The sequence below is a fragment of the Anolis sagrei genome, chromosome 1 (assembly GCF_037176765.1).
Source record: "Anolis sagrei isolate rAnoSag1 chromosome 1, rAnoSag1.mat, whole genome shotgun sequence".
Taxonomy (NCBI): domain Eukaryota; kingdom Metazoa; phylum Chordata; class Lepidosauria; order Squamata; family Dactyloidae; genus Anolis; species Anolis sagrei.
In genome coordinates this window covers 234,600,633-234,615,299 of record NC_090021.1, presented here as the reverse complement: position 1 = coordinate 234,615,299, position 14,667 = coordinate 234,600,633, and the positions used below count along the sequence as shown (strand labels likewise).

The following is a 14,667-nucleotide window of genomic DNA, read 5'->3' as shown; positions in this document are numbered from 1 at the left end:
GTAGGACTGGGCCCAACAATTACTTAGGGTAATATTTTACAAACGGAAGCTGTATTTATTCTTTTTTAGGGGGGAGGGTTCCTCTTTTAAAAACCTTTGAGAACAATAGCTGTTGTAGGCTTCTCAATATCATTGCATCCCAGCCAAAATTCTTAAATAAATACATCCAAACTCCAATATTTCAATAAACACAGCTATCTGTTTTTACCACAATTTCACCTCTATCATTGCTTCATATGCCTCAATTCAGTCTCTTCTTCCATCACTGAACACTGTGATACATAAATGCAACTTACATAAGGATTTATATTTGGATCTGATTTTATTGAAAATTATGAGAAATGATTTTGTGCTAATTCCTAATATTAGAATATCACTATTTTTAGCTTGAAATCTTATAATGTAATTGTACTATGTGTAATAGTTTGAATTATTTTTTTAAAGTAAAAATATCCCATTATTTTGCTAAATGGGATTGAGCAAATCAACTGGTTGCATTTCCACATCTGTAGGGTCCGCACCAACAGTAGTCATTTCAACATCAAAACCTGTCTGTAGAAAAGGACAAATTTCAGAGTCATACCAAGATTTATGCTTCTTTTCGATTACTGTGAGGATTGACTTCATTGAATAGCCAAATTCAATTATGCTCTTCTTTTTATACTTTCCTCCATAAAGATATCCTGCAGTATGCATTGCAACTAAGTGGCCATTTCTGTCAAACACAGGTGAGCCTGAAGAGCCACGGAAGAAAGAGGTGTCATAGGTGACTGCATTATGATTATCAATGATTTCTGGGAAATCTCTAGGATTGTACACATGGATACAATTTATACCCTTGGCATCAATTCCACACTGGAAGTAGTTGCACTGTGTCCATTGTCCCTGCTGTAAGCGACGAGTACTCTCTTCTTTGCGTTCATACACACTGATAACAGAACAGGCATCTATCCGCTTTGCTTCTCCATCTGGATGACCAATGATATCAACAAGACCATTGCATGGTGGAGGGAAGATGAACTGCACCAAGCTGTCAGGAAGTGAACTTTTGTTTCCATTTTCTTTCAGTTTCAGGACAGCAAAATCAAGATCGTTGTCTGATATTTGAAACCAGTTTTCAAGTGCAAACCAGTTATCAGGATCAGGGTGTGAATTTTCATAAGAGAAAGTCACACGAGCTAACTGGCTTATTTTGAGCGCCCAGTTTTTTTCTTCCACACCTTCTCCAACTATCAACTTTATCACATGGTGGCAGGTGAGTATGTACTTGCCACACAAGACAAAACAAGTAGCAGAGCCCTCCTTTGCAATATTGCCCCACTCTATATACCCAACTGAATTACTGAAATGAACATGGAGCCTTTCCAGTTTAACTGGAATTGAGGTATTTTTCCCCTTAGCAAAGTCTTCTTTGCACACTCGAAGTTGCTTCTTGTGATTTTGAAAGAAGGTAATGATTAATTGGCTCTGTTTCTCCAGATCAGGATATGTGTTTAGGAGATTAGATTTAAAAAAATACAAAACTTTGAGTTGTGCTGCTTGAGAAACTGGAAGGATCTGTTCATTATTTGGACCCTTAGTAGCACTGACCCGTCTCTCAGTCTTCACATGAATCGTAAAGGTCCTGTTAGATAATGAATTCACTGGGTGGCTGTTTGGTATGGACATTTTATTCTCCATTAGCACCCAATCTCTTTCTTTTAGAAGAGGCGTAAAGCGGCCATCTTTACATATGGCATCCTTTATGTGTTCTTCTTTTGGAGCAAAGACACATAGATTGCAATGTTCTTTAAGAAGCTGGTTACATCGAATTACCTTATCACTTAGTGGCTCATTGGTTTCAAATTTATTTGCATTTGGAGCAACAAAGAACAAGACACATTCCTTGCTCTTCATTTCATCTTGTCTGTATTCCAGTTCATCAGGGCTCTTAGTTTGCTTACTTCTGTAAAATTTCATTTCAAATTGGGAGCCACCAGGCACATATTTCAGAGGCATCCCCAAATTAACACAACCCTCAATCCCTTTCTTCCCTATCAAGTACATCTTGCCCTTCTTTTTTTGCATGTAAGCCTTAATATCTTCAGAAGCCTTGAGGGCAGAAAGCAGGTTATTGTGGATCGTGCCTTTCACCACATGCTCCTTTCCACTATCTCCCAAATTCACAGTGAATTCTCGCTCTTCATCTGTTGTATTCTCAATGTTTGCTGGAGCCTGTCCTTCAGGATGATTCCCAATTTCTGTCATAGGATGTCATCTTTTCATTATTTTGATACTTGAACTGGGCTCAGATCCATCATTACAATGCTAATAAAAAAAGAAATGAAATAAAAATGTTTGTTTATGTGATTTGCTTTTTTAAAAAAATGGTATCTATCTGAAGGTCTGCAGTGTGGCAATAAAAACAGAAAAAAGACATTTTATACAAACACTATTGCTGCAGCGCAAAACCGACTGGCAGAGCTATTTTGGGTGATTAGGGGACTAATCCAACCTAGCTCAAAAGAGAAATTCAACCAATAAAACAGTATTGTTGAAAGCTTTCATGGCTGGAATCACTGGGTTGTTGTAGGTTTTTCAGGCTATATGGCCATGTTCTAGAAGCATTTTCTCCTGATGTTTTGCCTGCATCTGTAGCAAGCATCCTCAGAGGTTGTGAGACCTCACAACCTCTGAGGATACCTGCCATAGATGCAAGCGAAACATTAGGAGAAAATGCTTCTAGAACATGGCCATATAGCCTGAAAAACCTACAACCCAATAAAACAGTACACTGTGAAGAATTTTCCCACCATTTTGCAGATAAGATTGCTTGGATTCATTCTGATTTAGATACCATAGTTGATAACAGCTCTAGTGGACATAAACCTGTCTCCTTCTTGTCCAGTGTTGATGGATTCTTTTCAGTTTGTGCAACCTAAGGATGTGGACAGGATTCTTGGAGGTGAGAGCCACCACATGTGCTTTAGACCCCTGTTCTTCCTGGCTCATAAAACAGGCCATAGGGGGACTGGTGGAATGGGCCGGGGAGGTGATTGCTTCCTTGCATTAGAGCAGGCTGGCCTCAGTGAGGCTATGGTAAGACCACTTCTTTAGAAACTTTCACTGCTTGGGGACTCAAATACTGTAAATAAATAAATAAATAAATAAATAAATAAATGCCTTGATCACATCCCATCTGGATCACTTCTCTGTTGCAGCAGCTCCAGTGGCTGCCAGCATGTTTCTGGGCACAATTCAAAGTGCTGGTTTTGACCTGCAAAGCCCTCTATGGCTCCAGTCCAGATTATCTGAAAGACCGTATCTCTTTCTAGGGGGGGGGGGGGTTATGGGGGGAATTTGGGGATTATGAACTTGTTTGTGTGTTTTAAATGCATTTTTATTGTATTTATTGTATTTTAACTGTATTTTAACCTAACACACACAAAACTGTTTAATTGGGTTTTTTTTAATGTTTGTATTTGTTTTGTTTAAAATTGATCAAAGTGTGTGGTTGTTACCTGCCCTGAATCCCTTCAGGGAGAAAAGCAGGGTATAAATAAAGTAAATAAATAAACAGAGAACAAAACACATCTCTAAGGCAGTCCACAGGCCAATGAAGAAGTAGCTGGGAAGGAAGTCCCCAGCACCATCTTCTGGTCTTGCGCTTCCAGGAAGGAATGGAACAATTCCAAAACAGGGCTGTCATTGTCTTATGCCAGCAAGGAAGCCCAGGAAGATATGATGGTGAACGGTATTGTAAGCCACTGGACAGTAATTAGTAGTCAATATAGTGGGATGTTGTAAAAGATCCTACCTTACTATAAAGAGGCATTAACCACCCAGAACATATATCACAAGAGCTACCTTGATGCATAGGCAATAGTAGTGTTCAATTGAGATCAGGAGATATCTTGTTATTTCTTGCTAGTGTTATCAAAAATAATATTTCAGTATCACCTCCATCTTGCATAGGTTTTTGACACAATGAGCATTAGACAATCCCTTTTCATAATAAGAATGATACCTTCAGAAAAGGAACGATATTTCCATCACTGGTCCTTTTTTTAACAGAATTCTTCTTTTTATTAGGATGCTTCTTCTTGCTTCTAGGATTCATATTGGCTCTTACAGATACAACTAAGGGAAGAAATGAGTAAATTCAGAAATGGTGGCATGATAAACCAGTAGATTAGATAAGGTTCCTCCCACTAATGCAGACTATTCACCCACTCTTTACCTTTGAACTGGAAGGAATTGGTAGACATCTCCTCTTGTTCTCCCATAAGATCTGACAGCTCTCAATTTATCACACCTTTTTTCTGGAAACTATGCAAGAAATTACACATTAGAATGTTGTACTAAGCAACAATAAGAGGAAAACTAGACTTGTTTGGAAAACTCAGTTCTTGATGCAAAAAATCACTCTGTGTTTTATCCTTAAGAGTTTTCTGGAAATACTCCTATACAACATGATGCATCTTTCCAGTGCCATTTCCAATGTCATCAGTTCATCAATGTAAACTGATGATATGGTGTTTACTCCCAACATCAAAGCAAGTAAAGGGATGGGTTGCTGGAGTTTTTTTAGTTGTATGGCCATGTTCCAACAGCATACCCTCCTGCCATTTTGCCTGCATCTGTGGCTGGTATCTTCAGAGGTTCTGTTGGCAACAAAGCAAGTGGAATGTATATATATCTGTGGAATGTCAAGGATGTTTGTTTAAAGCAAGTGTGAGTGTTGCAATTAGGAAGCTTGAATAGCAGGAGTAACCATGAAGGTGCAAAGTCAATCAGTGAAAGCATCTTAATAGATGTAGCCTGTCCTCTGTTGTCTGGAGGCATTCCCTGTTTGGGAGGTGTTAACTGTCAGTATATGGTATTATAGGATGTGTGGTTTCAGTAATGTATGAGTTAATACATAGAGTTGTGAAGTATTTCTAGAGTGTAATTTTCAAAGGTTCCTATGCTGACTAAATGAAGAAGGGTAGATAAGATTAGAATGTGCTTCTTGAGGTATGTTGAGATGTGAACGGACATGATTGAAAGTTGTTTTACGTATATACTGTGTATTTACCAATAAAGATAAGCGCTGTTTTCGTTGAAAGTTGAATTAAGGAGTCCGGAGGTATTCGTGGCTTCAGGCAAATGCTTAAAAGGTCAAAGAAGATCAAGATAAGGAAGGAAATTTATCACAATTAACCAACATTAACTGGCCCTTGATTACTTCTGAATGGTTATCAATAATAATAATAATAATAATAATAATAAACACGCAAAAATACTGTGGGACTTTCAAATCCAGACTGATAAAATTTTGGAACACAATACGCCAGATATCACGACTGTGGAAAAGAAAAAAAGTTTGAATTATTGATGGCGCCATACCAGGTGACAGTCGCATTGAGGAAAAACAACAGAAAAACTCAGCCGTTATCAGGACCTCAAAATCGAATTGCAAAGTCTCTGGCATAAACCAGTGCGGATGGTCCCAGGGGTAATCGACACACTGGGTGCCATGCCAAAAGATCTCAGCCGGCATTTGGAAAAAAATAAACATTGACAAAATCATGATCTGTCATCTGCAAAAGGCCACCTTACTTGGATCTGCGTGCATCATTTGAAAATACATCACAGAGTTCTAGATGCTTGGGAAGTGTTCAACTTGTGATTTTGTTATACGAAATCCAGCTTAGAGATCTCGTTTGCTGTGACATACTGTGTTATTTTTTATCCTGCCCCCATCTCCCTGAAGGGACTCAGGGTTGCTTACATGGGGAGAAGCCCGGTCAAACATAGAATTAAAACATAGCATAGTAAAATTTATAAGAACAACATCATAAAACAACATAAAATATCATCATCATTATTTACTGTCTTGATTCTGATGGTTTTTAGTGGTAATCAGAATTTGTTCATTTTTATTGTTTCCTCCTTTTTATTGAACACTAGAATCAAGACAGTAAATTTCAAGACAGTAAATAATGAACACCACTTAGCTGTAAGTGGTCATCCAATTTTGCAACCATTTTTTTAAAATCCTAAATTTTAAAAAGGAGCTGCAATAGGTGTCAGTGATAGGTTAACCCAGACATGGACAAATTTAGGTCCTCCACATGTTTAGCTCCCACAATTCCTAACAGCTAGTAAGCTGGCTGGGATTTCTGGGAGTTGAAGTTCAAAACACCTGGGGGGTTGATAATAAGAACCCAGGGAGCGCATCAGGGTTGGGGAATATAATCTTCCAGATGTTGTCAGAGAGCAACTCTAAGCAGCTCTCGTCAGCATTCCCAATAGCAAGGGATAATGGGAATTGCAGCCCAACAAGTCTTAAAACAACCACGTTCCCCCACCTCTGAGATACATCAAGGTTGCAACAACATATTAAAACAATATTGAAAGAGGGCCAAAGACAGTTGTGCTCAGATCCCTATTCTGTCATGAAATTTACAGGATGAAGGAGCAATGCTTCTGCTCTTCTCTGTATCAATACAACCTGTTTTCTGGAGTATCACCAGTGGTCAAAGAATCCAGACCTTCCTCACAGGGTTGTTTTAAGGATAAACCAGGAAGCAGAGATCCATGAAACGACTTGGGCTTTCTAGAAGAAAGAGTGATATAATGTTACAAATAACTGAGTGAGTGCATCTCAACATAAAAAGGAAAAAATTAGGGGAGGGAGTGTGAAATCTAGCAACACCCTCATCTTCCTATTCTGCTTCCTCCTCTCCCTTCACTTTATCCTTTCCTGTTCTTCTTCCTCATATTTCTCCTCCTTTTAACTATTATTTAGCCCCAATCCTACCATGATTAGAATAGACCCATATGATTTATGTAAATGTTGACTCACCATACAACAAGGTAGGTTGACTAGAGCTTGAGTAGGTTGACTAGAGCTGGAACAATCCAACAATGCTATAGAGAAATGTGGATTATTATTATTATTATTATCTTTGATTTTTTAATTATTGGAATGTTTTCAAGCTGTGGTTGGTGAAATCCGTGAGTGCAGAACTGGTGGGTAGTCTCAGAATGGGTGCCTAGGCACCCTCGCTATGTCTTCCTTCTCCCGTTTTCCTAATAGGAAACAATCAATTAAAAGTATCCAAAGGCAAAGAAATTATTTATTTAGTTAGTTAGTTATTTAGTTAGTTAATTTCTACCCCGCTTTTATCCCGCAAAGGGACTCAAGGCAGCTTACAATTCCAGCAAAATTTCAATTCAAAAGCAATAGCAGCAATCAAAGCAAGAGCAATCCAAGGCATCCCACTGATCCTATCATTTGTGGTTGTTGTGGCCCTGACCCCTTTCCGACTAATGGCCCACCAACTCAGTCTGCATCTACACTGTAGATTTGACAGTGCTTTAACAGCCATGGCTCAATGCCACGGAATACTGGGAGTTGTAGTTTAGTGAGGCAGTAGTTTTCAAGGTCTTTGGCAGAGAAGGCGAAGTCCCTTTCTCTGGAGGATTTTAAGTAGAGGTTGGACGGCCATCTGACAGGAGGCCTTTGATTGTGTATCCCTGCGTGGCAATCAAAGGGAATGGGGATGGACTGGGTGGTCCTCGGGGTCTCTTCCAACGCTGGGGACAACGCCCATGGTTCCATAGCATTGAGCCTTGGCAGCTGACAAACTGCATTAATTCTACAACGTAGATGTAACCCACTCCGCCCCCCAAAGCAAGCCCACTTACCTAAAAGGGGGGCGGGGGGAAGGAGCGGTCACTCTCTGCTTCTCCTTTTTCAAATTCCCGCGCTTTCTCAAAAGGAAAGTGAAACTTTGACTCATTTTTCCCCATTCTGTGACGCAAAACACTCCTGGGCTGCTGATTGGCTTTTGTCGCGGAAGTCCTATTCCTAATAGATATAGGGAAGAGTCCAATTGATTTCCCTTGTATCCCGTTGTAGCCACTGGATAGTGTTATGTTGCAGGTGGCACCTGCTCTATCCAGGGGTGCATCTCCACTGGAGGTGATTGGATGGCAAGCAGTATTTTAGTGCTTTGGAAACTTTAGACTAGGCATGAGCTAACTTGGGTCCTCCAGGTGTTTTGGACTTCAACTCCCACAATTCCTAACAGCCGGTAGGCTGTTAGGAATTGTGGGAGTTGAAGTCCAAAACACCTGGAGGACCTAAGTTTGCACATGCCTCCTTTAGATGGTGGTTTTTTTTTTACTCCAACCCCCAAAATTCCAGAGTATTGGCTCACCTGACTGGGGCTCCTGGGAGTTGAAGTCCAAAGTTTGGAGAGATTTGCATTAGCAATATGCAATAATAAGTCAATAAAAACAAATTCCACAAGAGGGAGCCATTGTAAGTTGTAGAAATAATAGAAATACAGTATAATGCTGGAAGAGAACAAAAGGGTCATCCAGCCCGATCCTATTCTGTCATACAGGAATCGAAAGTAATTCTTGTAGGGCAAAATGGGTAGTTCTTGCGGTCCTTTCAATTTCTATGATAATTTATTGTGATCTGTTTTGCTGCAACCTCATTAATCCAAGCCAAGGTGCTACAAGATAGCTAGTCCTATCCCTAACTTTCCTACATTGAGTGAGGAACTCTGGAACTTTCTTCTGCTTAATGTTTGCCCTTATGCAGTGTTTCTCAACCTGGGGGTCAGGACTCCTGGGAGGGTCGCAAGAGGGTGTCCAAGGGGTCGCCAAAGACCATCAGAAAACACAGTATTTTCTCTTGGTCATCTGGGTTACGTGTAGAAAGTTAGGTCCAATTCTATTGTTGGTGGGGTTCAGAATGTGCTTTGATTGTAGGTGAACTATAAATCCCAGCAACTACAACTCCCAAATGCCAAGGTCTATTTTCCCCAAACTCCACTAGTGTTCACATTTGGGCATATTGAGTATTTGTGCCAAATTTGGTCCTGATCCATCATTGTTTGAGTCCACAGATGTAGGTGAACTACAACTTCCAAACTCAAGATCCATGCTCACCAAACCCTGCTAGTGTTTTATGTTGGTCATGGGAGTCCCGTGTGCCAAGATTGGTTCAGTTCCATCTTTGGTGGAAATCAGAATGCTCTTTAATTATATATGAACTATAAATCCCAGCAAGTACAACTCTCAAATGATAAAACCAGTCCCTCCCCCAACCCCACTAGTATCCAAATTTGGGTATATTGGGTATTTGTGCCATATTTGGTCCAGTGAATCCTGCATATCGGATATTTACATTACCATTCATAACAGGAGCAAAATTACATTTATGAAGTAACAATGAAAATAATTTTATGGTTGGGGGTCACCACAACATGAGAAACTGTATTAAGGGGTCACGGCATTAGGAAGGTTGAGAACCGCCTTATGTGAATGGAAGATTTCGCATGTCTGTGGACCCTCTCTATCAGAGTTCCTGTTCATGGCAAGAGTTGTACTCATGTCCCAGCAACTTTGAGCAGATCCCTGCAGACCTCCCCACCCAACACAGAATTATAAGGGTGCATCTACACTATAGAATTAATTCGGTTAAGCACCACTTAAGAGCAAAAAAAAAAAAAAACCCTTTAGAGCAGAATCTTCTCTTGTAGTCTACAACCAAATATAATAATGCTAGGCAATTATTGCAACTGTTAGACTGAATAACCAGCAATCTCTGATCTGTCAGGAAAACAGAGATTTGCCAGTGCATAAAAACAGCAGAGCTTTAGAAGTGTTTTCTTTTTCAGTGCCCAAAAAAACTCTCCCATAAAACAATTTGTTTCATATCATGCACTCAAGAGACAAAATGATATAGACTTTGATAGAAACAACATATTTGGTTTACTCACAACTTGAGTTTGGCCCACCCCACCAATCTCGACACTTTATTGTCAAGGTATTCTTTCTAGATTGGCACACTTGGATTTTGCACTTTCCCTTGGCTCCGCTTAAGAATTTATTGCACTACTTGAGCCTAGATCCAGCCCAATTGTGTTTTCCAGCCATGATATCATTTTAATGTGTTGTTGTTGTGATTGTGGTGTTTTTATTTGATTGTTTTCATGCTATTGTTTTTTATCTATGATTTTTGGGCTTGTCCCCATGTAAGTCACCCCGAGTCCCCTTGGGGAGATGGTGGCAGGGTATAAAAATAAAGCTTTTTGGTGTTGTTGTTGTTATTATTTCATGTGATCAGCATACACAGATACAAAAACGTATTAGTCCAGTTTCAAATATACTTTTAAATCGTTTCCTGTGCCAGCCAGCCAGGGCATCTCTCTTGTAACAAAAACAGCTATTAACAGGCCACATGTTGTCAAAAGGAGATAAAAAGAGCATGTAGTCTGCAGCCTTCTCAGAAACCAAAGAGTAAAGGAAGCTGCACATTAGAACATACAGGTAACATAGACAGGCAGATTGCTTGAGAAGGCTTGATGAAGGTTGTCATTTCCAACAGATCTGGCTAATGATTAGATTTATGTGGGATTTATGTATTTAGTAGGTTACACAAGGCAACAAACAAGACCCCTTTCTATTCCCCTTTGGCAGACTATTAGGCATTTGTTTCCAGATTGGCTCATTAGACAACATTTGTACTCAGATCTAAAACTAGAGGCTGTCAGACCGTGGGTGATGTTTTCACCAAAGCAAGCCATCCACGCCACCATAGAAGTGAAATGCTGGACAACCACTTGATTGTTCTTCTGAAGACTTGTGGGCAGCTCTTAGGAAAGAAATGCAATACAAGAGCCATATAACTCCCCCTCTACTAATAATGTGCAAGAACACAAGATGTGTGCCAAGACTGTGGGTGCTCCATGCTTAGAAGTTCAAGCTGAATGAGGGATATTGCCTTCTTCCTGCATTGACAGCAAGTCAAATCCTGTCTTTTGTGGGGGTCCATTAAGTATCTTTTGTGATCAAGCATGAAGGAAATACTGAAAAATCCCACAAAAAGGAAAAACTGCTGTTGGAAAAAGAGGGTCAGCAAAGTATTCCCTTTTAGTGGCCCTGAGAATGTCCATCTCTTTTTATATTCAGATCACCATGAAAGGGCCAAACCATACAATTGCTAGATTTGATCCTGTGCAGCCAATTAAAAATGTTGTGTCTGGGTGTTTAAAAAGACACATCCCATAGATATAGAGAGGTATAATCCAAAGCAATACAGCAGTCATATTTATATGATCAATTGATTTGGGAAGTGATGGCCTGGGACTTGAATATCAGTTTTTGTTGACCTATACAATTCACTCTTGAGCATCTTGCATTTTCAGCCTGCCTGACAGGGTTGTTGTGAGGAAAATGTAGGAAAGATAAGAGCCAAGAAACACATCTTGAGCTTATTGAAGAAAAGGCAGGGTATGAATGCAGCTAATAAAATAAGCCCATAATAAGCTCATTTCAGCAGTCTCAGGAGAGTCTTTGGGGCTACACAGGTTTTGTGGGGAGCTTTAGGGGAGAAATTATAATAGAGTGAAAACCTTCAGACCAGCCGAGTGATGTTGTTATTGATTTTGTGTCAGGAGAGACTTGAGACTGCAAGTCGCTTCTGGTGTGAGAAAATTGGCCATCTGCAAGCACATTGCCCAGGGGATGCCTGGATGCTTTGATGTTTTACCATCCTTGTGGGAGGCTTCTCTCATGTCCCTGCATGGGGAGCTGGAGCTGACAGAGGGAGCTCATCCACACTGTCCCTGGATTAGAACCTCTAATCTGTCAGTCTTCAGTCCTGCCGGCACAAGAGTTTAACCCATTGCACCACCAGGCATAGTGAGATTAGAGCATTTAGTGACCATGGAGTGATGACTGTTCTGTGTGTATACTTGGCCTTTCACATTTGTGTGTTCGACTTCTGCAGATTTGATTATCCATGGATTTGATTTAAAAATTCTCTTTAAGACTCTCTAGATCCTTCAATATGACTCAAAGGTCACCCATTCAGCAATAGCTGACTAGCTGGACACATTTCTCCCTTTCACTCTCCATTTGTGCCTCTTCTTTATAGTTTGCCCTGGAGTTGATCTACAGAACCACTGTCTATACTTCCAAGGCATGATCCAAGGTGCTGAACCTTATCCCCAAATAGATTTGGCCAGTTGGGATGCCTATTGAAATTTACAGTGAAGCTCAGTATGCTGCACAGACATGGAAGCCACCAGCTGCTCTGCCTGCTTGTCATTTAACACGGCTATTGGGGACGACTGGAAACCCCAGGATTGGGCGATCTGTCAGTGTTGCTCAGCCTGATTGCTGAAACAAGTGAGCAGTTATATCTGAAGGGAGATGCTAAGCAAGCCTCCAAAGGTTAAGTGTTTGCTTCCAAGGGCAGCCGCTGGGGAACCCCTTCTGAGAACGGCCAACTTAAGATGTCACATATCAGCTTACAAAGAGACGGGCTTCCCTGACAAGTATTAGCTCTGCTCTGGGAAAATGCCAGTTGGTATTTCTCCTCTTTGCAAGTGTTCTCCCTTCATGGGGTTATTGCAACCACAAAAGCCAACTCTTCCATCACAGAGTGATGGAGACAGCATCTCCATCATTCTTTCTATTAGTTATCTCTAAAATTAGTTCTTGTTTTTTTCTTCCTCAGTTATTTTTCAGTTTCATCTATAACTTTCCCCCATCTGTTGAGGCAATGTACATTACTGTCCTTCCACCTCTTGTTTTATCCTCACAGCCCTTAAATGTTTATCCACACTGTAGAATGAATGCCGTTTGATCCCACTTTAACTGCCATGGCTCAATACTATGGAATCCCGGGGAAGGGATTATTTTGCAAGGTTTTCTCTATCAGCAAACTACAACACCGGCAATTGCATAACATTGACCCAAGACAGTTAAAGTGGGGTCAAGCGGCATTAATTCTACATGTAGATGCACCCAGGGAGAGCAAAAGCAGCACAAGGTTGCCCAATGAGTTTCATGGCTCAGTGGAAACTTGAACCTGGATCTCTAACACCCAACACGCTGGCTCTTGACTTCTTCGGTGTCCAGAGTTAAACTGCAGCACACATTACACTGCTTCTAATGGAAGCAAATGTTCTAAAGTATTGCTTTGGGGTTTGGAAAGATTAGCCGTTTACAAGAAACGTTGCCCAGGGGACGCCTGACTGTATTTACTCAATTTTCAAGGAGACTCTTTCTGTGTCCCGCCCTGTTTGGCACAAGTCTGTCCATGTGAAGCAGGTGAATATTGCATTGAACAAAACATGCAGAACAATCACAGGGCATGTCCCTTGTAAGCCGTCCCGAGTCCCCTTGGGGAGATGGTTGGCAGGGTATAAAAATAAAGTTATTATTATTATTATTATTATTATTATTATTATTATTATTATTATTATTCCTACCCCCCCCCCATATGCAAGGGAAAGTTGCTGCTAACTGTGAAAGAAATAAGGTTGAACACGGTGAAAACCACCCACTACATGGCTACCAGCCTCCTCCCAGTAGACTCAAATCAAGGAAAAGCTTCATGTGAACCACCATTCCTCTTAATGTCCCCCAGCAACAGCAAGAGCATCCCTGTGGGCAACTAAATCAGGAAATCCTCAATGGATGGTCCCCCACGAGGGCCTGCCTCCAGGGGCAAACCAAGAATGGTCAACTAGTTGTTGTAGTTCATTCATTCAGTCATTTCCAACTCTTCGTGACCTCATGGACCAGCCCACACCAGAGCTCCCTGTTGGCCATCACCACCCCCAGCTCCTTCAAGGTCAATCCAGTCACTTCAAGGATCCCATCCATCCATCTTGCCTTTGGTCAGTCCCTCTTCCTTTTTCCTTCAATTTTTCACCAGCATAATTGTCTTCTCTAAGCTTTCCTGTCTCCTCATTATGTGACCAAAGTTCTTCATCTTGGCCTCTACTATCCTTCCCTCCAATGAGCAGTCAGTATTTATTTCCTGGAGGATGGACTGGTTGGATCTTCTCGCAGTCCAAGGCACTCTCAGAACTTTCCTCCAACACCAGAGTTCAAAAGCATCTGTCTTCCTTCTCTCAGCCTTCCCTATGGTCCAGCTCTCATATCTATAGGTTACTACAGGAAATATCCACTTTAACTATGCGGATCTTCGTTGCCAGTGTGATGTCTCTACTCTTCACTATTTTATCGAGATTGGTCATTGCTCTCCTCCCAAGAAGTAAATGTCTCCTGATTTCCTGGCTGCAGTCTGCGTCTGCAGTAATATTTGCAGCTAGAAATACAAAGTTTGTCACTGCCTCCATGTTTTCTCCCTCTATTTCCCAGTTATCATTCTTGTTGCCATAATCTTTGTTTTTTTATGTTTAGCTGCAACCCAGCGTTTGTGCTTTCTTCTTTCACCTTGATTAGGCTTCTCCGCTCCTCCTCACTTTTGGCCATGAATGTGGTGTCATCTGCATATCTAAGGTAGTTAATGTTTCTTCCAGCAATTTTCACCCCAGCTTTGCATTCCTCAAGCCCCGCACATCGCATGATGTGTTCTGCATACAAGTTAAAAAGGTTGGGTGAGAGTATGGAGCCTTGCCGTATGCCTTTCCCAATCTTGAACCAGTCTGTTGTTCCATGGTCAGTTCTTACTGTGGCTACTTGGTCCTTGTACAGATTCCTCAGGAGAGAGACAAGGTGGCTTGGGATGCCCATCCCACCAAGAACTTGCCACAGTTTATTATGATCCACACAGTCAAAGACTTTAGAATAGTCAATAAAACAGAAATAGATGTTTTTCTGAAACTCCTTGCCTTTCTCCATTATCCATGGTCAACTTGGAAG

General features: G+C 40.9%; 1 protein-coding gene across 1 annotated transcript; it reads right to left on the bottom strand.

Annotated features, from left to right (window-relative positions):
- Positions 1-303: 303 nt before the first annotated feature.
- FAM111A (FAM111 trypsin like peptidase A) lies at positions 304-8,014 on the bottom strand. The gene is made up of 6 exons (XM_067461937.1): positions 7,675-8,014; positions 6,476-6,580; positions 5,057-5,130; positions 4,220-4,308; positions 4,007-4,119; positions 304-2,307 (listed from the first exon to the last, which is right to left on the bottom strand). Exon 6 carries the CDS (start codon positions 2,245-2,247, stop codon positions 466-468), a length of 1,782 nt encoding a protein of 593 aa, XP_067318038.1. The 5' UTR covers positions 2,248-2,307; positions 4,007-4,119; positions 4,220-4,308; positions 5,057-5,130; positions 6,476-6,580; positions 7,675-8,014; the 3' UTR covers positions 304-465.
- Positions 8,015-14,667: the final 6,653 nt, after the last annotated feature.

Bases quoted from the DNA above. Each gene is read 5' to 3' on its own strand.
- FAM111A (XM_067461937.1), bottom strand. From the start codon at position 2,247: ATGACAGAAATTGGGAATCATCCTGAAGGACAGGCTCCAGCAAACATT.